Source organism: Anabrus simplex, chromosome 4, assembly GCF_040414725.1.
Source record: "Anabrus simplex isolate iqAnaSimp1 chromosome 4, ASM4041472v1, whole genome shotgun sequence".
Lineage (NCBI taxonomy): Eukaryota > Metazoa > Arthropoda > Insecta > Orthoptera > Tettigoniidae > Anabrus > Anabrus simplex.
The window spans coordinates 358,918,133-358,944,011 of record NC_090268.1 but is presented as its reverse complement, the minus strand read 5'-3'; the positions used below and the strand labels follow the sequence as shown (position 1 = coordinate 358,944,011).

Genomic DNA, 25,879 nt, shown 5'->3' with positions numbered 1-25,879 from the left:
ATGTTTCTAAATTTATATATTTTCACCTGATAAAAGGTTCAGAACGGAGTACGACTGAGCCAACAGTTTTCTTAATAATAGTGGAATGAAAGGCATCTTATTACATTGGGAAAAATATACTTTCTAAATAGTCACTTGCTAAGAGATTCACACGTTCTTTGTTTAAAATTTTCCCCGTATTTTTGTCGTAGTTTTCAGGACATATGCTTTGCATACTCATTAATCGGGGAGCCTAAAAGAAGCGAAGTTACAAGAGACATAAGTTGTGGTTGTCTGGAACACTTTATGAGTCGGGATAATACATTCTGCTCTATACTCCTTCAGTGCTGTATGTTATGCGGATAAATGATGTAAGACAAGGTCTAATTGAAAAAGAAAGTAAAACATGGTATGTGGAAGAAGGAGTGGGGATGATGTAGTTTATATGTTTCGCGCAAGCACGCTGCTCGGTGCAGCGGATTGCTCCGGAACTCGTAAGAGACACAGATCTCTCTCTGTATATAAAGCGGCTTCACGACCGAGTGGATGGCAGTTGTCTAGACTGTCCACAGGCAGTAACAGCAGTTTTAATTCTATTCACGAGAGGAAAATGGGTCGTAACTCTTTATTTCTTTCAGATCTTTTTAGTTGGGTTGAAATGGTACGGAGTCAATGTTATTATTATTATTATTATTATTATTATTATTATTATTATTATTATTATTATTATTAAATAAAAAAGCTTGCAGCTTAACGCGATCATAGCCATGAGATTTCCAGTTTTACATGGAATCCAAATCACAGGGAGGTGACTTCAAAGTCCCTCATGCATTAGCTGGAATTCGAACGTGGCCACCGTGGTGAGAAGCCAGTATCTAGATTATTATTATTATTATTATTATTATTATTATTATTATTATTATTATTATTATTATTATTATTATTATTATTATTATTCAAATTTCTTGATTTAAAATATTGAACTCGTTCGTGGTTTGAACCACCGACTGTCCTAGATGCAGGTCTCTACAATGTGACGAACCACAAACGAGCATTCGACGTACTCATCACTTTCTTTATAAGTAGAAGATATATTAAGTTAACAGGTAGATAGTGAGCTTTCGCGAGGCTCGTTTGTGAAACGTTTAACTGATTCATTATTGATTGATTATTTACAACCGGGTTCGAACACTCCTGTAAGTGGAGGCAAAGTATACATGCCCAGTATTCCCTGCTTGTCATAAGAGGCAGCTAAAATGGATTATTCCTCAGGGGCTTTCAACTTGGAAGCGTGAGTTGGCAACCACGGAGCCCGGAACTGAGTGACACTGCTTTCAGTTACTTGTGCCAGACTCCTCACTATAAAAGTTTTCTTCAGCTCTTCCTAGTTATTTCTGGGGTCGCCGGTACCACCTAGGTTCATTTTGGTTTAAGGCCGGATGACACGTAACTTTTGAGGTAATAATCTTAACCTAGAATCGACCGGGTTCGACCCTCAGCCTTCCGGGTGGAAAATCAGCAGCTAAGCCACCCTCCGCCAGACTTCTCACTATCGTCTTTCTCGCCTGATCTCACTTGGTCTACACCTGTTCTTCTTCGATGTCAATGGTATTATTTTGCGTGGCCTAGGGTATATTCCACTTTCATACTCTTCTCGTATCCCTTGCCTTTCTTTTTTACCGTTAATATGATTTTCGAAGGTTCGGGCCACTTCATTTTTCTTCTTTGATAGTGGTTTAATGTTGCAGTAATTCATCGAAGATTTTCCTCGACGCAAGAATGGGAAAGCTCTGGGATTCTTTTCCTGTTGTCCTAATGTTCAGCTTTCACAACCGACAGAAACACGCTTCATACAGTTTTCGCTAAGGTTTTTCCAGTTTGGATACCTGTTTATTGGACAGCAGGTGATTTATATCTATAAAGGTTTTATTTTCCATAACTATCTTTTTCCTGACTTCTGGTAGACTCCAGTTGTCACTCGTGATCAGGTTTCAAGGTAGCAAAACTGTTTCACTTGTTCAATTCCAGGGTCAATTTTGATGTCTGTTATTGGGGTTTGACTGGATTTACATACCGTCATGGTTTTAGTTTTATTTGCAATAATTTGGAGTTTCCATTTGGCTAAAGTTTCTGTTGGTATGTTGAGCTTTCTCTGCGTATATTTTGCGGTTTATGCCCATATGGGAAAATCAACAGCAAATAGAAGGTACTTGTTTACCATTAATTTTGATCTGAGCCGTTTCCTCTTTCATGACCGTGTTGGCTTCTTCGATGAACATGTTGAAGAGATGAGACGGGAGTGGACCATCTTATCTAACTCGACTTCGTATTTCTGCATTTCGCTTGTTACATTGATTACAAAATCAGTGTTCTGAATTAAGCAGCTAATATCAGAATTATTTTCAGGACCGAGTCTTCTGTAGACCAGTGTGGCATTATTAATAAAAAATGACATTTTTAATTTGTTAAGCGTGTGAAAATACAGCTGGTTACCAGTAAATTTAAATTTAGTAGTGCATTATTATTATCATTATTATTATTAGGCTCCATTGAAAAATGATTAGCATACTGTCCTTTGGTTGAAGGGGTCTCGGGTTCGATTCCCTGCCGGGTTGGGGATTATAGCTTTCATTAGTTAAATCCTCTTGCTCAGGGGCTGGTTTTCTTGCCCTCTTCGGCATTAGAATTCATCTTAAGTAGGGAAAATCCTGAAAGTCACGCAGATCGGATCGCCTATGCGGCGTCAACTCAAAAGACCTGCACCATGTCTTTCCGGAAACCACACCTCCTTTTGTTAGCAAATGTGAGTCTTTTGATGCCATTAACCGTGGAACAAGCACATTAGTCTCTTGGTATAGTTTTCACTGCCAATTAATAGTGAAACTGAGAATTCTGGCTGGGAGGATGAATATGCCACCGTTAATTTCAAACAATGGACTCCAAAATTACTATTAGGATAATTTTACATGCTCTACAAGAATCCAATTATATCATCTGAGATGTAAGAATATCTTACAAACATGAGACTTACTCTATTATCTGATCCACGGAAGCGACCAATTATTAAGGAATATGGTATTGCTATGAGGTTTACTCACTTCATGGGGAGAACTAGAAATCATGTGATACTGTACTGTACGCACCATGTTTCATCGGTCTTGTGACCACATCCACTCCCTGGTTCAAGTGTGGTTAAATTAGCCATACCATAGAGTGCAAAAAAGTACCGTTCACTACTTTTGATATGTTGCTTATGATTGAAAACTGAAATACCGATGTGTCCGAAACCCCTTCATGCAAAGCACTACGATTCACATAGTTGAAAGTAGAACACCAAAAGTTTTGTTAGCTGGTTGTACTGACTCGGTTTGGGCATGCGGGCATATCTGCGTATTAGTACAACAGTGAATAATTTCCCAATTTTCCGGTATATAGATAGAATTTTTCATATTCAATAACGATATTCAGGGTATATATAGTATTTTTCATATTTATTAAATAACTCTATTCAGGGCAGTAATTAGGCACTCCGGAGTATTCTAAGGTCATAAGAGTTAAGGGATAATTACAGTACGATTTGGTTATTTGGAATTTTTACCTTTGATATTCAGTTTAAATTTAGTGGTTTGGTATCTTATGAATTATATATTTACAGTAAAACACCCGAGACTTAAATGAAGAATAATCCTAAGATTAATCAAACCCCGGAAAACTCAGTGGATTTTTAAATGATGTTTTCGGGAATTATATGTAATAAATTAATTTCAAAATTCTATATTTAATGTTATATTACATGAAAGTCCGTCTCCATGCCTAAATGGTTAGTGTGCTGGCCTTTGGTCACAGGGGTCCCGGGTTCGATTCCCGGAGGAGTCGGGAATTTTAACCATAATTGGTTAATTCCCCTGGCACGGGGGCTGGGTGTATGTGTCGTCTTCATTATCATTTCATCCTCATCATGACACGCAGGTCACCTACGGGAGTCAAATAAAAAGACATGCATCTGGCGAGCCGAACTTGTCCTCGGACACACCCAGCACTAAATCCATACGCCATTTTTTATTACACGAAATAATGATTAGAATATTTTTCACCTTATTTCACATGGAAGTATTTATTTATGAATTGAAAGTATATTTCTTAATGATATTTACGTTCTTTAAAGCTATGATTTTGTTTTGTGAAGAAATTTTAAATTATATGAACAAAATTTTTACTCAGTGTTTATCGTATGCTTTATTGCTGATTATACAACGCATTAAATTATTATACAGAGTTTAATTGAAATAAGGTACGCCCGTCTAACAGGTAATAGAATAGAGTAATCTAGGCAACCTATGTGAAGGAATTGTCAGCTATATTTATATTTAAAATTAAATATTAAAAATGTAATGTTTTTAGAATTTCAGTAACACTTCAGGCAGCAATTGCAAACTAAGTCTGCTGTACGTATAGGGGTTGGGGCCCGGCAAGGTAGGTGAGGGGAAGTTGTCACGTAATCCAAGCATGTGTGAATGTTGGCAAGGGAGAGAAGGGGAGAAAAATAGGCGATAAGAGAGAAGTGGTGCTAGTTTTGTAAAATCCCAATGTAAAAAAATTGTTGATGTTCCTGATGCAACCTCACATTAAGGACTGGGATATTTGGAACGGCAGTACTGTGTAGCCTACCCAATAAGAGTGGAAGTAATTGATTAATTAATAAATTAATTAATTGATTAGTTGATTGTTGTTTTAAGGTACATCCCCAAAATTTGCTTGGTGTGAACATGGGAAACCACGGAAAAGCATCTTCAGAGCTCACGACAGTGGGGTTTGAACCCAAAATAATTTAGATATTGAGCCCCTCTGAAGAACAGCGACAAAAGCTCTATCCCTCGGTGGTATTCGGATGGGGAAACGTTCCCGATACGCTCGTCCCGCCATTGCTATTATCACATCTTCCTCCACCACAAATTAAAATCATATTGCACATTTCATGATTTGGTAAAGCCCATTCCGCCTGTTCTCAGAGCTTGTCTACAGGTAACAGCTGTATTGACATTATGTTTAGGAGAGGGGAGTAGCTTATCTAGTGCCTATTGACTTCTCAAAAACATTGACCGAAGTTTTGTGATTATCTTCACCTGCACTGATTAAGATAGGAGTACAATTTTTGAAGAGTTTTCTAAGAATAACATCTTCCACTAGCTGTTCAAATGAGGTACTTTATTTCAATTACACCCTGTATTATTTATTATATAATTGTAATAGTCATTAATATACACTGAAAACTGGAGACGTTTACGTAATAATAATAATAATAATAATAATAATAATAATAATAATAATAATAATAATAATAATAATAATAATAATAATAATAATAATAAAAATAAAAATAAAATCATAATAATAATAATAATAATAATAATAATAATAATAATTACGCCCCACTAACTGATTTTACGGTTTTCAGAGACGACGAAGTGCTAGAATTTTGTCCCGGAGGAGTTATTTTACGTGCCAGTAAATCTACCAACACGAGGCTGACGTATTTGTGTACCTCCAAATACCATCGGCCTGAGCCAGGACCGAACCTGCCACGTTGGAGTGAGAAGGCCAGCGCCTCAACCATCTTAGCCACTCAGCCCGGCGAGACGTTTATGTTGATTGTTATCTTGTTATCTCCCATCACAGATTAAACTGTATAAAATTTATTCTTCTTAAAGCAATACATCTTCTAACTCCTTATTCATACACGTGCATCCTCCCGATATGTGTTATACTAACAAGAGAATGATATAGTTTTGGTTTGTCTCTTGCCCTGAGTCTTGTCCGGAGGGTGATTTACCATCTGCCAGCTTGGAAATAAGTTATTGCGGCACATGATTACGTTTTTAAGTTTTCTGTAGCCTAACTATCTATAAACAAAATGTCAATGCTCCATCACCTAGTGCATTAGAACAATCATTTTGCTGATCGAATAAGAAGTGAATCCCAGATTAAGAATGCCATTATTTCCTTGCTATACATAGTGAACCTCGCAACTATTATGTACGCTATTTATAGGTATTTTATATTAAACTGTTAGGACTTTCAGTGTTTAGTGGAAGTATCTGAGCATAAATTAGTGCCTCTTACAGTTTTCTTGGGAATTCGTTATGCTGGCATACTTATCAAAATTGTGCTCCGTGGTGTGGAAAGGAAGGATGTAGGGAATGGTAGATATTATTTTAAGCAATATTAGGATATCAACAACATAAGTATCTGTTATACATAATATATATATTATCTATTTTTAAAATACTTTGGTACATGTTAATAACGAATTTAAAAAATATAATCATCACCGCTGCGTTTGGCCTGATGTATTTCCATGGACAGCCACGCAGTTTTACGAAGGCGAAGCACACTGGAACACAGTTCACTTGCAAAATTTAAAATTCGTATCCAGTGCTAACAATACAACACAACACACCTTACCACCAAACGTTAGAATAGATGATACATTAATGTAGGAACTAAAGCGGTATGAGTGTTATTTTGTATCAAAATTAGAAACTGACAGGTTTATTTTTGTAATTATGAAATATATATAAAGAAAAATAGGCTTACTGGGAATCCTTCGTCCTCAAGTTGTATTTTCAAGTAAAATGAATATGCATTCCAGTACGGTAGGTAATACGGAGTATTATTACAGTCAGTAATGTGACTTGAGGAAGAAGGTATCTACCAACTTTTGTTACGAATTATAAAGTTGACATGCTGGGTCATTCAAAAGGTTACTCAGAAACTAAAGTAATTCATAGAGGGGTCAAGGTGAAACAACTTTAGAATATAAACGTATAGTCTAGGACAAAACCTGCACCAGGGAAAGCCAGGATGTTTTGGAACGACATAATGGACAATTTACTTCTCCAAAATGCTCTATATTCCTAGGCAATTCATAACTGAGAATGAATGAAATGATAATCGTTTGTAGACGCAGTGGATACTGATAGTTGTTTACATAAACTTTTCAAACTATCAGCCACCACATTCAATGCATCGACGTTGTAAACAAACATTTTGGTAAAAACATATTGCCCATTATGTCGTTTCTGTTCTAAGGTTTTCCCTGACGCTGATTTCCGTCCTAGACTATACCTTCATATTTAAAAGTTGTTGAAATTTGACCACTCTATGGGCTACATTATTTTCTACGCAACCTTTCGAATCACTCGGTATAGTTACTACAGTTAATACAACACAGATGTACGGTATAAAACTATGAACTGTCCTAAATAGTATCACCAAAGAAAGGAATTTAACCCTACATTAATGTTAAATTAGATAGTAATTCATGAAATATTAAATATCACAGCACTTACAGGAAACGTTACTAGAAACACAGTAGATATCACATTGGATGTGAAGAACAAAGCATGATGATTACGTTCTCACATAGGGATAGTTATTTTCTAAACATCTATATAATTCCCTTCGCATCACATACCAAGCATTGACTAAATGTTTATATATGCGCTATTTAAGTAAGGCATTATCGATATAAACTATAATCACAAGTCTTCTCTTAATTGAAGGCACGGCCCTTTCTCGTAGCATCTTTAATGTACTCCTTAGTATTTTGTGTGTTTATCTGTTGCTTTTACGTACGAAATCGCTTTCCAAACAGATTAGGTGAAATTACTGATCTTCAAATTTGACATATTCATTTTATGAAACAGTGACTGCATATGTTTATTTCAACGTAAAAATTTGGTTGATGATGCTTCTACAATACTCCCTTGAAGAAATAATTTTATTTTAATCATCCTTTATTGTTTATTTGGTGGTTTTAGTTACAAAATCTTCTCCCCGAAATATACCCAAACAAGAAAATCCTTAATTAAACTATACGCATTTAACAACTATTTACTTCAGATCATGAAAGAGTGTTACAATAGCTCAATAATAATAATAATAATAATAATAATAATAATAATAATAATAATAATAATAATAATAATAATAATAATAATAATAATAATGATAATAATAATAATAATAATAATAATAATAATAATAATAATAATAATAATAATGATAATAATAATAATAATAATAATAATAATAATAATAATAATAATAATAATAATCAATAGTTTTATATGACACAAAAGGCACGTTTCTATATGTCTAACTTTATAAATCGAGTCTATTCGGACACACAAATCCTTGGTTAGGCAACGGGTGTAACATTGCAATGCGGGCTAGTATTTTTAGTGTACTTGGTGGTGGCACGCAGCCTGTCTGGTAATTGGAATGTATTTCTCCAGATATTTAGTTTATGAAGGAAAAAATACATTGGAGAAGGTGTTAATAATTCATAAAATTAGGGTTCATCAGAAGTTGCATTTAGTGAAGTGGGTGTTATTTTCGAATAGCATAGAAGTAGTGTGTTTGTATCGTAAAGTATTAATGAAAGTCTCTAAGTAATGGGGAAAGAATAGTATTACAAGGTGGACATACACCTACGAGATATCGAGTAGCAATTGTAAAAAATGAAATGAAAGTGTTATTACGACATTTTTACGTAAGATACTTCCATAAGAAGTCAAGTATTTATTGGAATATGTAAGAATTTCATAATAAAATAACATGATAATATGTCTATGTATACATGAATTAGTTTTGTACAATTTTCAAATAATTGAACTCCTTAAATTCATAGACATTGTGTTTCATTAATATGTGTACCTATGGAACTAAAAGATATTAGCGAGATATTTTGATAAAAGATTGTGAAAATTATTTTCTTGGTCTGGTGAAAGAGAGTACCTGTATGGGAACAGATAAGTTGATGAAGAGGGAAGAGCATGAACAAGAAATAAGTAGAACTATTTTGTTGTTTTTAGGTCTAGTTAACTGCTAATAGTCTACACGGACCTGAAATTAAACTACTATTGAATTAAAAATAGCATGCTGAACTGTAAACAAACAAAGTGATCTGTACTTGGAAATTAACTATTGTGTGTTAAAACGGTGATTTTTTCGTGGTGCTTTAAGCACAACCCAGTGAGTAGTTACTGATGAGCAGCTATAACCAAGACTTCAGTTAAACTTCAAATTTGATCAGTAATAATTAATAATCGTATGGCCTCAGCTACCGTGTGCAGTATTCATCTAGGAGTACATTAAAAGTTATACTTTACCCTTCCTACGTCGAAGCTCACATGTTTAAAGTCGGAAATCGGAGATTAATTCCGGAATCGCAACAGTGTCTTTCGAGATATTCTTGCGTTTTTCCAAAGTTTATTCCATTTAGTTCACATTTTAATATATTTGCATCATACCATTAATGACGGTAACACTGAAGATATGACATTTACTTTTCTTAAATGAAGAAGCAAGTAAGTAATATATAAACAGATAATTTCCTGTACATTTTCTCATTATCTAAGTACCAAAATATTTGAAACTGACAAATCAAACCTGTCTTTAAATTAGGGAATAGTAATATTGTACATTTGTTAATCAACTTTACTTCGAATAGTAACTTTAAAGCATGACACCACTTTCAAATATATGAAATATTAATATCTCGACACACCTGGCAATATAATGATTTTATTCCGAGTAAAAGGTAACTCAATTTTTTTATTTTTTTATCGTCTCCTTATGTAAAGTTCTGTCAATTTTGTCTGAAATTTCTATATACTCGGTATACTTACCATTCTTACAGAACACTATTCTATCAGAAAAAGCGTTAGTATAAATGTTGTCAAGGATAATAATGTATACATAAGGCATAAATAATTACATCCAGGAAGGAATTCTTATGTAGATTTGCATTTCTGAAAAAAAAAGGAACTTCTGATTATAGAAATGTGGACATTTTTGTGTTCAGAACATCCATTCACCGTATATTACATATGAAAAATACCATCATGTAATAATAATAATAATAATAATAATAATAACGTAAAACACACTTTAAAGAGAGTTATAACCCTGCTTTAACTACTTTCGGACAATTATTATAGAACTTTTGGAAATATATTTACTTTAATTATACGTAATACTGTATTTTTGTACCTTTCTATAGAAGGAGTGAGGAGTAAATATTGAATGCAGTAGTTAGGTTCAAATTTTGTGATTTCAAGGGATAATTTCTGGAGAAGACGCGTATCAGATTGTTCAGCGCACAACGAGAGGTGGTTAGCAAATGAACATACAACATTTTGTGTTTTGCAAACAAAAATTGTGGCTGAATAGACTTTCTTTAATACAAGATATCTTCAGTATCACCGCAATATTGATTCTTAGACTTATAAAAATAAATCGCAAAGTCGGCCTCATTTGTATGACCATTGATTGATGAACAACTAGTATTGAATATGACGCACAGGTGCTCGTAGTTTAGCACGTATCAATACCTACTAATATACTCTCATCTTCACTCGGGTAAGTTATTTGCTAGATATATTCCTTAAGTTTACCTCCTAATGACATTATTAGTATATATTAATACTGAGTACGAGATCTAAAAGCCTGCTGTTATTAATATTTATCACGGTCCTACATCTGGTATGCAACAATCTCTAATTCTTTACTTCTATTATTTTGGATTGGTATTGCTAATAATGAAACTATCTTATACATTTTGAAGAAAAATAAATTTATAACTGGAGGAAGTAGAAGATCCAGCAAGTCACAGAAAAGTACAGCATTCAACATTCAATAAGGTGCCCGAGAAAATATATGAAAAGATTTGTACGGACATTCATCAATTATTCTTAACTTTACTGAACATTGTTTTCAGTTTTGAATAACGATTTTCTATGAAATTGTCGAAATTAAAATATTTTACATGCAATATATCATCGTTTAAAATAATAACGGGGCATATTGGCTGAAAAAGTGGTATCCTTTTCTAGATTCCAGTCTTGCGTTTGTAGCTGGGAACATTTGTTTTTGGACGATACTATGAGTACGAAGGAATCATTTCTCAAAATTTGTTAATTATTGGTTTATACCTGTGGGGTCGTATATTCACTTTTTCTTCGCTAAACCTGGTAAGATGACAGTTTTTCAAGTTTCGAAAACATGCAAAGAAGATTATTTTAATATACATCATTTTTAGCGGTTTATTTCGAAAAGTATGGGAATGCTGTACGTTATATATTCAGAAATTTCAAAATATTATTTCAAAACAAAAATAAAAAAGAACGTAACTGAGAGCATTTTTGTAATATTAAAAATATAATATGCAGTTTTCAAGTAAATATTCGTATTACTTGCTTAGTACATCGTACGCCTGGCTGTCATTCGATTGTGTTTATATTTACAATGCATAAATCATAATTTTAGGGTCATACTGTTACATTTAGGGACATAATAACATTCAGATCGATATTACACGAAATAAGAATGCTGGGGCTTTAAGTGAGCGGCACAAACCAAAGAAATATAAATAATCAAAGTTTTGTATTGTACCATTACGTTACATTAGCGGCCGTCAATGTAATAGATACAGTGGACAAAGATGGCGGACAATAGCTTCAGGTGAAAGTACACAGAGTAGTGATCTAATAAATCGATATCGCCCGGCCGCAAGGGAAAAGAATCTCAAGAGTTAAATAATGATGGACGGAAAAATTTGAAAGAGAACGATTCTTGACTACTTTGTGAAGATAGAGTTACAAGTTGAAGGGAAGTTGCACGGCTTATAGAAAGATTATAAAAAGGATCAACTCAACGTCAAATACGAAAATATTAGTATATTAACAGAATAGAAGACTATATCTGCAAGAACATAATACGGAAAAAGAGTAGATTTGAAAGAAATTGTCGTTACTGTGAGGCCGGAATTCAGAAACGGAAAGGAAGCTTCAGCCGAATTACACGTTGCCGAAATTAGTACCATAGCGGCATAATTTATTGTTTCCAGGAGGGAGACAATATCTGTTTAAGCAAAAGAAAGAGCAAGGAATAGGTCAAATTAGAGAAATCTATAAATTTAAAGAAAAGAATATTTTCGTCCAACTCGAGTTTCCAAAAACAAATATTGCGAATTGAATTGCCTATTAGTCACCAGTTTACTATGAATTCTACTATGTATTTGTTCTTTTATGATTGCATGATGACTGGTGACAAGATGGACTCAGCTTAAACAGAAGGGATGTTTGCTCAAGACTGATTAGCTCAAGCCAAGACCCAAGCTGAAGCCGCAGATGACGTAGTCTTCGGATCGCAGTGGTTGCCTACTCCAAGATGCCGTAGTCCAGCAAAGATCCAGCGGCAAAATCCCGTTACGAGATAAGTATTATGAGTTGCATCGTAATGAATTTCAAATCAATTGATGAAAAATATTTATAGGTGTACTGGAGTGCTAGATATATGAGATCAAGTGCCAATGAAAGGATATATGAATATAAATGCCAATTATTAGCCGATGAAATGTGCTATTTTATGCTATATAATTGCAATGCTAATGTGATAATTTTAAGGTTATTTGAAACTAGATCTGACTGAGTATTTGTGCATGTTTTGTGCCAATTAATACGTGTAGACCGTGAAGCGTTTAACCAGTTATGGATATATAAATATAAGCGAGATATAAGACGTAACCTAGAACTTCAGGTCAATATGTATTCCAATCATGGCCAGTACGATAATAATATGGAAAAGAAGTGTTTGAAATATTACGAAGTTGCAGTGTATAAGAGAATAATCAGGTTATTGAATATTGCGTCCGTAACACAGAGGTTATTTTAGTGGAATTGAATGATGATATATTTTAATTATGGAGGAATATATATATATAAAGGAAATTAAGTATTTATGTGGCATGTTATAAGTAGAATGAGGAGATATGTTTCTGTTCGTTATTTAAGAATGGGATAGATAACTGAAATGCGAATTCTTGTGTTACATATTATATTTAGATTTTGGTTAGCACTGCAAGTAAAGAATATAGGCCATGTTGAGTTGAATGCATGTCTCGAGCCAAGCTGTAGGTGTTTCGTTGTAACTTTCGGAGGAGGATATGGAGAGGTTACGTGTTTGATATGCATTACGTTATATATATTTGGGAATAGAAAGGAATCTCGCACATTTACGTATTTGAAGGTCAGTACGTTAGCGCTTATACGGAGTACGGTTTGCTTTATCGAAATTATGGCACAGCGAAGAAATATTTGGGAGTATGTAAATATTTTGGCACATGAATAGGACAGTATGGCACGATTTTCGCAGATTAGAATGATGTACCGTCAAATCTATGGCACTCCGTACTAGATTTACTTGGTTTGTTTTGTACATATGGTGATGTACTGATTTAATTTATTCATTTGGGTTATGATAAGAATATTGGTAACTGTATGGGTGTTTTGAACCCATAATTAAACATGCTAATGCTTATCTCGTAACGTGGTGAGTCACAAACAAGAATCCAAACATGAATCTAAACATGTGTCCGAGTATATTTTGGTCAAATAGACCGAAAACCAAAATGAAACTTAACTTATGCCCCAAAGAAAATCCCAAACAACATTAAAAGAAAGATATTCCACTCCTCCTTGGTTTAATAAAGTTCTGATCCCTATTTTTCCCCTTATATGAATTTAATCATGGAAGATATGGTATAATTTGATATTTAACAAATATGTAAGCAAATATGTTGAAGATTTAAAGTTCTTTCAAATATGTTTATCCCGGAAACCAAGCATTTTGAGAATGATACTTATAATTCTATGATTTTCCTTTCGTTATTGCCAATGAATGTATATATTATTCAATTTTATTATACATTAGCATGCTAATAAATTAGATATAGATTTGATTTTGTATTTCTATTCTTTAAGTAGGTAGTAGTAATATAGTATACGGAATTATTGAGTTAGCTTACGCTGAATTTTAGATGAGGTTCGGATAATTTCTTTTGACATAAGGATATGGTATGTATGTTTTAACGGTCGGCGACTCTTCAACGGAATCCGCGATTTATTTAATGCATATGGGAACAACGAAGCGAATTTTTACCCTGAGAAATGATTATGTGCCATATGTTGGAACTTATGTTCATAAATATTATTCCAGTTTGGAATCTTTGTATGACTTGTGACCCGATGCTTAGAATTTTTTGGCCGGAGCAATATTTAGATATGTGAATACTCAGTTAATACTCCAATAACATAAAACAGAGATGCCGGTAAAGGTCGCAAATCAAATAAAATCATAAGGCATAGTATAGATACACATAGCACTCATAAAATCACAAGTCAGCATGTACCTAAATAAACGAAAATACAAGGATTTAAAAGGTCCGTTGTCAGAGAGTGATAGAGGAGGTAGAAATACTTGTTGAACGAGAATAGTTTCGTTGACGTGTTACTTCATCGTGGTCAGAATTTATAGAAATGAAATATGAGATTTAGGAGAAAGTAATATAACTAAGCATAACTACCCGAGAAATATTTGCTGACAATAAAGTGCCTGAGAAAATATATGGAAAGTTTTGTTTGGGCATTCATTAATTGTGTACGGATATATTTAAATATTCTGTTTTCAGTTTTAAATAATGGAAATGGAAATATGTTACATGAACTTATTTACTTATTTATAACATTTATAATATTATTCATTTATTTACTGGATAACTAACTAACTAAATAACTAACTGACAGTCCACTTCGAAAGGGAAACTGTTTCTGTTGTGGTCATTTTTACGAAGTAAAAACATTTTGGTCTGGCGAAGTGATATTTAACTCAGTGAAATTATCCACAGAGAGCAACGCATAAATTGGGTGGGATAACATGAAAACATAGCAGCCCCGTGGGGGATATTTCTGAGTAGGCCTTCACGGCGAAAAAGCTTCCAATTTATCACTGAATATAAGTATTAGTTTATTATAGAAATGCTTTGTTAACTTTTATTAATCCTAAACAGAAAGCAATGCATATTTTGATGAATATTCTCTCTGAAACTACTAAAACTTTATAGGAGTTAAATAGTACTTGAATTTAACTGGAACGTTCGGTGACAATGAAGATTCCTTTAGGTGCAATAATTGAGGACCGTGGAAAAGGAGTTGTAATACATTTCTATTTTTCAAATTTTGTCCTAGAGGTAGAAATCTGCGAGCAGACTTTTTGACCTCGTAGGCAACAGATGTATCATTGCATAATAAACATTCCATTTACTTGGATCTATATGCGAGTTGTTGACGGGGAGGTCAAACAGGAGCAAATATTGATACGTTACGTCAGCTGTCTTAAAAGAAGAAAGAGCATAGCCAAGGTGTGTGGCTCAACTCGCAGTATTTGTGAACGCACCCCAGACCATTCTCCAGTGTTCCACGATGGGCAGTCCATCAGGTTACACGGCTCCTGGTAGTGTGGCTTGTGTCCCCGACAGAGGTGCTCTTGGACCTAAAACACACAATAAAAACAACGGTCATCAGAAAGCATTATCTCGAAGTCTGAGTCCACTCCAGTTTATATCAAAATCTTAGAACATTTTATACACATAAAGGGAACTATGCACATTTACTTACTGGATAACTAACTAAGTAACTTTTATGACAACATAACAGGTTGCAGGACGCGAATGTGGTGCTAACAATACTCTTCCTTACCATTATTTTTCTTAAGGCTGGTCACGCCCCCCAGCCACATTTGGATATGCACCCCATTAGAACAATTTTCCTATAAAAAGTGAAATGGCGTATGGCTTTTAGTGCCGGGAGTGTCCGAAGACAAGTTCAGCTTGCCGGGTGCAGGTCTTCTGCACTGACGCCGGTAGACGATCTGCGCGGTCGTGATGAGGATGAAAACGATACATACACCCAGCCCCCGTGCAAGTAGAATTAATCAATTAAATTCTCGACCCTGTCGGGAATCGAACCCTTTGCCCCTATGATCAAAGGCCAGCACGCTAGCCATGGAGCCGGACTTCATTTTCTTATACTAATGTGTAAAGGAAAATTAACTTAAAATACATTATACTCTAGGAGTGCGTAAACACATCATGCAAATTTACCTACATTCCTACAGTGCGGTATGGTAAGGTTCAGTTTCCTTTATACGCGGTGTAGGGGGCAACGCGTCACCCGGCGGCCCCGGCTTCGATTCCCGGCCGGGTTTGAAATTGTAATTGTAATTGTAATGATTAACATCCCTGGCCTGGGGACTGGGTGTTTGTGACGTCCTTAACCTTTCTTCACACACAACATTCCACACTACCGCCATTCCAATTACACGCAGGTTCATAAACTATGGTGCCAGTAGGGGAAAAAGATCAACATGGATCGAAGCCCCGAACAAATAGAATTTTAAAAAAGTATAGGAAAATGAACACAACGAAAACTGTTTTGATGGACTGCATAGCCATATGTGTCTGGGAGGCGTGACCGCTCTTGGATACGAAGAGCATTGTCAGATATGCGGTATTGCTCGATATTTTTTTCGATTATATCCTGAATATGGCCGGCCCCGTGGTGTAGGGGTAGCGTGCCTGCCTCTCGCCCGGAGGCCTCGGGTTCGATTCCCGGCCAGGTCAGGGATTTTTCTCTCGACCTGTGGGCTGGTTCGAGGCCCACTCAGCCTACGTGATTCAAATTGAGGAGCTATCTGAATGTGAGATGGCGGCCCCGGCCTCGAAAGCCCGGAATAACGGCCGAGAGGATGCGTCGTGCTGACCACACGACCCCTCGTAATCAGCAGGCCTTCGGGATGAGCAGCGGTCGCTGGGCCGGCCAAGGCCCTTTCAAGGGCGTTAAGTACCGTGAGGTTTGGTTTGGTTTGATTTTTTATATCTTGAATATGTCATTGGATGCCAGTGATTATAACGTGGGGAGCGAAACTTTTTACATTTTTTTCCAACCTACAAAAATCGACTACTACCAGAATTGAACACACGTTCTTGGGATTATGAATAAGGCTATCTCTGAACAAGCGAGACAGTTACTCATATCTTCTTGTCTATAATTTCCCTTAAGACTGGTCACGTCTCCCAGCCACGTACTGATATGCAGTCTATCAGAACAATTTTCGTTGAGTTTATTTTCCAATGCGGTTGTGTAAAGGAAAATTAATCTTACTGTTTCATACTGCGGGAACGTATGTTTGCATGGCAATTACCCACTTCTACAGTATGATGTATTTAAGGTTCATTTTCCTTTACAATATGTGGCTGGGATGAGTGATCAGTCTTAAGGGAAATGATGGATAGGTAGAGTATTAACACTTTCGTGGTTTTGGCTGAGCAGCGACGATATTACATGGCAATAATCTATCAAGGCACCTATACCAGCGACATTATGTCCATTGAACAGAAATCATCATCATCATCATCATCATCATCATCATCATCATCATAATCATCATCATAGAATGTTTCAACCGAGCTCGATAGCTGCAGTCGTTTAAGTGCGGCTAGTATCCAGTATTTCCACTGTCGGCAGCCCTGAAAATGGTTTTCCATGGTTTCCCCCATTTTCACACCAGGCAAGTGCTGGGGCTGTACCTTAATTAAGGCCACGGCCGCTTCCTTCCTACTCCTAGCCCTTTTCCTTTCCGTCCCATCGTCGCCATAAGACCTATTTCTGTCGGCGCGACGTAAAGCAAAAAAAAAAAAAAAAAAAAGAATATTTCAATGCTTTTTCAGTAACATTATATATATTGTCGTTGCGCCTCAAAATACTGCTATGTGACAATGTTGAGGGGAGCACATGTATCACATAGAACGAAAATTCGTCGATACAGTTCATCCACTGCTGAAACCTTAGATGACAGAACCTTTCATGTCAGAGTTCCACGCTGAAATATTATCACATAGAAGAGGAAGGAAAGAAGGAAGTGTGGAAATAATGGAAGAATTAAGAGGAGGAGTGATGAAAGGAAAGAAATAATAGGAAGGAAGAAAGAAAGGAAGGAATGAAGGAAGGAAGGAAGGAAGGAAGGAAGGAAGGAAGGAAGGAAGGAAGGAAGGAAGGAAAGAAGGAATAGTGAAAATAAGAATAAAGTTACGAATGGTGCGAAAAACTGTATTATACCATTGTCCTTACAAAGGTAATAGAATCACTGTTTGAACCCAAGCTGATCTAGGCTCACTCCGGTTGTGTTTGAAAGGTTTTCATATTTGCCAGACTCTCAAATGCAACAGAGAAAGAATAAAAGAAGGGGGGCACAAGGGGAGCGGGATTTCCGCTTACATGTGCCCTGCTGAAATTAGGGAATGGTGAGAAATTAGTGTTTGATAGCTATTAGAGCAGGTGGGGGTCTTCCGTTTGGGCCTCAAGAGAAAGAGCCGGGCGTGTTATTGCTGGGAAAGTGGCGCCTTTTCTCACCAGGGGTGGATAACACGACCGGGCAATGCATAAACCCACCCATGCATTTATTCAGCGACTCGAATGCTCTCTCCTCAGTTGGTGGTTATCCGTGACTGGGAGAGAAGTGTTCATTCATTCATGCATGCATGATAATTCAATTCAGTCATGGAATCATTCATTATCAACTCTTTCATTCATTCGTGTAGCCATAGCCATAGCCATATGCATAGTGTCTGTGAATATGGAGAAGAACTCTGTACAGACTTATGACATATAAATAAATATTTGCCAGACTCGTATTGGTAAATCTGCTAGCATGGAAAAGAACTCCTGCGGGACAAATTCCGGCAACTAGGCGTCTCCGACAGCAGGCAAAAGTAAACCAATACATTTGTTTCTTCTTCTTAGAACAAGTCTTGAAACAAAAGAGAACATTGGTTCAATTAAATTTATACTGAAGAAGACCCACTTCAGTGATTCGTATTTACTAATCCCTTCTCACAGCATCAAACTGTATGCTCATTTTTTTGTACTTGGAAGTAATACTTTCTTTAAAAAACTGAATAACATTCCTTGCAAATGTCATATTTTTCTTCAGAACGATGCAGACCAACTACTCTTGTTGTGGTGTTTATGAAAGTTTTTTCTGTGCGATGAATATGGCAGTATTCATTACATCCTTGACTCGACAAAGAATCCGAACAGCATTGTGACTGTAAAAGGAAGCGACATGAGCTCGATTTAAATACGACGTCAAGCCGGTTCGAACTACTTATTTCTTCCGCTGTTAGACAACACAGTAGTGTTATATATGTGGTTATGGCCGCATCGTATTCTAGATTAAGCGACTCTCAATCACCAGCTCCCAAGCTGGGAACGTGCCAGCGTTGGGTGACAGTACTAGAATATTCCCTGAATGAAGTCGTTCGCTGACTTGCCAAGGAGACGCAGGCAAGGCAACAAAATTTAATGTCTTTCAGAAGTTTTAGTGTATATATTTTTTTCCATCCAAGATCTTCGGAGCGATTCTTGTTTCTATATATATCGATCTGATGAACTAAAGATGAATTCGGATTGAAAATAAGGCTACAAACGTATTTTGCCTTAAGGGTGAAATGAATAAGAGAAAAGAACGTGGATATTAATACCTGAATACTGTTTCCGAAGGGGTAGCTTCACATGTTCAAGTGTTGACCACTGTGTCATGTACTCGTGGGCACGTGAGCTAGAAAAACACGATCAACTCTTCTCCTTCTTCTTCTTCTTCTTCTTCTTCTTATAATAATAATAATAATAATAATAATAATAATAATAATAATAATAATAATAATAATAATTCATTCACTCAACTTCGCTAAACGGCCAACTAGGGACCATGATAAGCCTCACTTTACATTCTGACATTTGTTCATTTTTCTCTTGATCCACATCGTCTTCATTAGCTCACTGTGTTTAGCACGACGTTCTTCTGTCCATTTCGCACCAGTTGCCTGTTTTTCGTCCCGGAAAGTCCCATAAGTCTTGATGGCTCCTCTGAAGAGATTTCGGTCTGGTGCATCTTCTGATCGTATGGCCAGTTCTTTAAGATCTTTCTTGACATTAACGTACCATGGCATTGCCATTTTTGGTTTTGAGTCAAATATACTGAAGATACGTTTCGTCCAACGAGGGTCGATCATCCGTCGTATATGACCGTAAAAGCGGACTCTGCCTTCATGCATTGTGTCCGTGATCTTTTCTATCTTAGAGTATACTTCGTGCCTGGATTTTCTAATGTAGGTGCCGTTTTTGTAGTTTGGACAAGTATGGTGTGTAGGATCTTTCTTTCTTTCTTTCTTTCTTTCTTTCTTTCTTTCCTTATTTCCTCTATAAATCCGTGAGCAAACATTTCTCGGACAGGATAAGGCATTCAGATGCATACAGCGATACTGGTTTGATGACAGTGTTGTAGAGACGAATTTTTGTGTTCAGAGAAAAGCACTTTTTTTGTATTTGTTGCTGGTGGTTTGGAAAGTGACTTCCATTTTCTTCGTTCTCGCTGCTATGGCCTCTTTTTCAAGTCCATTTTGCTGGATCCATTCGCCAAGGCATTTTAATTTATTAACACGGTTTATCGTTCCATATTTCGTGTTTAGTTGTGCCGTATCATCTTTGATGTTCGAGATTACTTCTGTCTTTTGAAAGGAAATTTGTAAACCTGTTTGTTCTGCTACTTCCTTCAACACATTGATCTGTTCTGTTGCACTTTCGAAATTTTCTGTCATCAGTGCTATATCATTAGGGAACGTTAAGCAATCTATTTCCACTCCATTTTCTTTGTCCCAATCCTGAAAGGTTTGTAAAGGTTTCTTTCTTTTAACGTCTTTCGCTCCTCGAGGTCGCCGTTGAAAAGAGCCCATCTTCCTGTCGAACGTCTGTCTTGATATCAAAGGGTTCGGAGAGACATCCTTGGAATTTTACTTTTGATTTGTTATTAGTTAGCGTTGCCCTTATTATCGCCAGCAGTTTCTCATTGACTCCCATTTCTGCAAGTATGTTAAGCAACACATCACAGTTGATGTATGCTTTCCTGAAGCCTACAAATGTCGATACATAGGTAGGTTGGACCTCTCAGCATATGGTATCTTATTATGGTTTTTAGGTTAAGTATTTGTTCTGCACTTGATCGGCCTTTCCAAAAACCTGCTTGGTATTCCCCGAGTTTGTGTTCAACTTGTCTGTCAAGGATGGGTAGTGACAGGATCTTGAAGGCTACTGACAGAAGAGAAATACTACGGTAATTGTTCACACCTCTTATATTTCTTTCCTTGTGTAAAGGTTGGATCAAAGCTTGCTTCTAGTCTTCTGGTAGTCTACAATGGTTTGATATAAGATACCACTTGCTTTTTCCCGGGCATGTTTCTACAGTTCCGAAATCACGGAGTCTTCACCAGGAGGCTTGCTATTTTTCAGTCTCTTTATGTGGCGTTTGATTTCATCGCGATTTGGTGGAGAAGATGGCAGATTTTGGCTCACTGGTTTGTTTTTCTGATGCTCATTTGAAGGTGCTCAAATACGACAGCCTCGTGTCGGTAGATTTACTGGCACGTAAAAGAACTCCTGCGGGACTAAATTTCGGCACCTCGGCGTCTCCGAAGACCGTAAAAGTAGTTAGTGAGACGTAAAGCAAATAACATTATTATTATGTTTTTCTGATAGGGTTGGCTGGTTTTTCACAGATTAGAAGGTCGTTAAAATACTTAGTTAAGATTTCTCAGTTTTCTACATTTGACGTTGCAAGAGTTCCATCTTTCCTTAGAAAGCAAAGGGGAGGTGCCTTGTATCCTTGCACCTTATTTTGAAACTTTCTGAAGTATTCACGGGTCCCACCTCAACGAAAGTCTTGTTCCATCCTGTCCGTTAGTTCCTTTTCATACTTGCGTTTCTCACTGCGTATTATTTTTTCTGTTTGTGCTTGTTGTGTTTGGACATTTTCCAATCTTCTTCTTTTTTCGAGGCGTAATACTTTTTTCAGGCATTCAAACGACCCCCTAAGGTCTTCTCACAGTTATCTTTCCACCACATGTACTTCTTCCTCTTCTTGATTTCGGCCACTCCTTTTGCAGCTTGTATTAGCTGCTTTATCATGCTGTCGAAATATTTTTTACACTGGTTGGGCAAGTTCTTTGACTTTCTCTGAGCTATTTTGTGTCAAAGCGAATTATGGTAGGTTCGTTTTTCTTTTTGTTGAGAGGGGTTGGCCGTAACATTTTTACTGATACATAGTGATCTGAGTCTATGTTTATTCCCTTCTTTTGCGGTAACGTTCATCATTTCCGGACTGTATCTTCGAGATATAGCAACATGGTCTATTTGGAATTCTCCTATTGTTTTGTTTGGGCATCTCCATGTCGTCTGTTTTCTAGGTAAATTTCGAAAGTGTGTTGACATTAATTGGAGGTTATGGTTATTACATAGTTCAATAATAATAATAATAATAATAATAATAATAATAATAATAATAATAATAATAATAATAATAATAATAATAATAATAATAATAATAATAATAATATTTTTACAATTTGCTTTACGTCGTACCGACACAGAGAGGTCTTATGGAGACGATGGAGTAGGAAAGTGCTAGGAGTGGCAAGGAAGCGTGCGTGGCCTTAACTAAGGTATAGACCCGGCATTTTCCTGGTATGGAAATGGAAAACCACGGAAGACCATTCTTAGGGCTGCCGACAGTGGAGTTTGGCATAACAGCAGACTTCATAGCCATGTAAATAAATAAATAAATAAATAAATAAATAAATAAATAAATAAATAAATAAATAAATAAATAAATAAATAAATAAATAAACCCACCATTTCCCGTATGCAAGCTGATAACTATGTGACGGAAGCCCCAGCAGCCACTTCAGTGCACGAAAGTACAAAATGCAATTCATAGATTGTGGAAAAATCACAATAATAATAATACATCAAATGGAGTGAACTTCGGAAATTTGAATGCCAACTTCCACATAAAACTCACAAATAATTATAAAATATATTGTTTTTTGTTTTGAAAAGTATAAATACAATTCTCAGTTAGAACACTGAAGGAATAATGCTATACTTAATAGTAAGAAAAATTAAGTGCAGTACAATATAAATGAATGAATCATTGAAACACAGAAGGACATTCCAATAACAGCAGTTGAATGTAATGAAATAATGAAAAACAATAGTGATATTATGCACATCCACAGAAGATGTCTCAATTTAACATCACACTGAGATTTCACAAGCACGGTAGAACCTTGGTGTGAATTGCAAAGGTCTCCTTTCAGCACTAAACGGTGGTCTTACCTATCATCTGTAGTATCGCATAAAACCGAACAGTTCGTAAAACCTGCAAAAGCCCCCTTTTCAACGACAAGCAATGCGGGTCAGTATTTCTTCCACAACATTATCATAGCGGTTTTTCCATACGCAGCGACTATGTGTAGTTCGTAAGTATAATAAACTATAGCGCGGGCTGCGTATAATATAAATAACTCAAAACCAACAGCCAAGTGGCATGTCTCTTTTCCACACTGTGGCTACTCCAACCACTACTCTTATACCTTCATATCTTCCACACAATATAAATAACATTTGTTTCAGCGCCAGTTGCTTTTTTAAGAAAAACAACAAAATTTGTTAGAGCATACCTCTTATATCAATTATCTCAAGGCGTGAGGTGATAAACTCACATATCTGGCAATATACAGGGATATGGATCAGGACAATATTAAATTACTGTTGCATTTCCACAATTGAGGATTGTACATGGAACTGGAATCACTTATTATAATTAAAATAAAACTGAGTTTATGACTATAATTTACGTCACAATGAACAATCATTGACGTCTTTTAATTTAACAAAAGAAATATATCGTGAGATTTGCGGTACTAAGAAAAGGAAAATTTAATCTAAACAAAAAAAAGCTATTGGCATGAACTTGAAGTGCGATGTGATATCGCCGCTGATTACACTCTTCTTCATGTTATGAATGCATAACATGTCTGATGCTTTAATTACCTGTTGTCTGCATACACCGCTGTTGAACTTGAAATTCTTGGGAAACCCTGTGAGCTGAAGTCGGGAGCCGTCTGCTGTTATCTACTTATATAACAAGGAGTTGGCCTACATACCATGTACGCGTGTAGGGAGCTCCAATGTAATTACGTCCACTCAATATATTATAAGTAATTGGAAAATATTATTGAAACATCTTGTGAAGTCCATCCTCACAAGAAGATGATGTTTCTTTATCAGCATAGTACCCCTCTCTGCTCGGATACAACCACCACTTGTAGACTTCCTCGATTATTACTTCTTCAAACACAACTCTTAGCTCTGACCATCACTCGAAGACCACTTCTTCCATTTGATACTTCTGACTGTTTCATATGATCTGCACAATATCATCTGAATACTATGAACTGAGTAGATATGAACTGCGTACTATGAACTGAATAAGAACAGAATTCGATCTGAATACCTCTCCCCACCGTCGCCTTGACTTATATAACCTCGCGATGACGACTCCTCTCCCTACTCACTATCCATCCCTTCCACTTCAACATACAGTAGCTGGCGAATACTGACACTTGGTCGCAATCACGTGCCCACGCACTGATGTCATCAGTCAAGTGTTGTCTAAGCGTACCCAAGCGGCTTGAGAATGACTAAGCTGAATGCGTCACCGGAAAATCTACTTGCACAGTTAAACATAGCCTCGATTGCAAAATACTATGCCAGCTCATCCAGCCAGAGTTACAAGCCACAGCATGACAATATGAAACCAACAAATCTCACTTACTACAATACAGAATAATTACAAACAAATTTCACTTAACCTATGATTAAATACAATAATATACGTGATACCTAATTATTACAGTCTAAGTGATGCGAAACAGAATATAAAATCTAATGAATCGGGTTAATAATAATAATAATAATAATAATAATAATAATAATAATAATAATAATAATAATAATAATAATAATAATAATAATAAATACTGAATGGAATCTGTAACCCTGTTGTACGGTTACAACACGGCACTTCAATTTCCAAGTTTTATCGTCAGAGAATTTCGAGAAATAGGGTCATGAATTATAGCAGTTTTAATAATGGTCTGATAGGGCATTTTGATCTCCTTAATGATTGTTCTTCAGAAACCTCCACTAACTTGAGATGGATGGGATGCGTTTGCGGACCTTCATATCTAATCACATTTTACAGTTTATCATTTCCCTCACGGAAATTCAGTATTATAGCTTCTATTCTTTCTTATGGTCTGCATTTCTGTTTCGTTAAGTTATTAAATTTTTCTCCATTCATGCTTGGGCATCGTGAGTCCTCAGTACATTACAAACAAACAAACAAACAAACAAACAAACAAACAAACAAACAAACAAACAAACAAACAAACAAACAAACAAACAAACAAACAAACAAACAAACAAACAAACAAACAAACAAACAAACAAACAAACAAACAAACAAACAAACAAACAAACAAACAAACAAACAAACAAACAAACAAACAAACAAACAAACAAACAAACAAACAAACAAACAAACAAACAAACAAACAAACAAACAAACAAACAAACAAACAAACAACCAAACAAACAAACAAACAAACAAACAAACAAACAAACAAACAAACAAACAAAACAAAACAAAACAAAACAAAACAAAACAAAACAAAACAAAACAAAACAAATTTTTAACTTCTCCTCCACTGTAGGAAACGCTTCCTGTTCTTCTTATTACGAGCTTCCATATAAAATCAATTCCACAGCATTACTTGAAACTATATATACAATAGTCTTCACTACGGTCGTAACTAACTTCGAAGATGAACAATGATAAATAACTAATTCTTGAGTCTGATATCCATTTCAACTTTTTTGGAATGAACGCTGGGGTTTAGTGTATATTTCCATGACTTACAGAAGTTTCTGTTGTCAATTCGATTTATTGAGTACATATTTATAATGTAGTCTGCGGTCAGTGCAATTTACTTGATGGTCTCTTTTACTGTATTTCTTACAGTTACAAACTCTGGCACAAAGAC

The 25,879-nt window shown here is 35.9% G+C and overlaps 1 protein-coding gene across 1 annotated transcript in view; it reads right to left on the bottom strand.

Moving 5' to 3' along the window:
- nolo (no long nerve cord) overlaps positions 1 to 25,879 on the bottom strand; it is a 556,440-nt gene that overhangs the window by 384,823 nt on the left and 145,738 nt on the right. Inside the window, exon 7 of the mRNA XM_068227411.1 lies at positions 15,277 to 15,372. Coding sequence (XP_068083512.1) covers positions 15,277 to 15,372 — 96 coding nt within the window. The remainder of the gene's footprint in view (positions 1 to 15,276; positions 15,373 to 25,879) is intronic.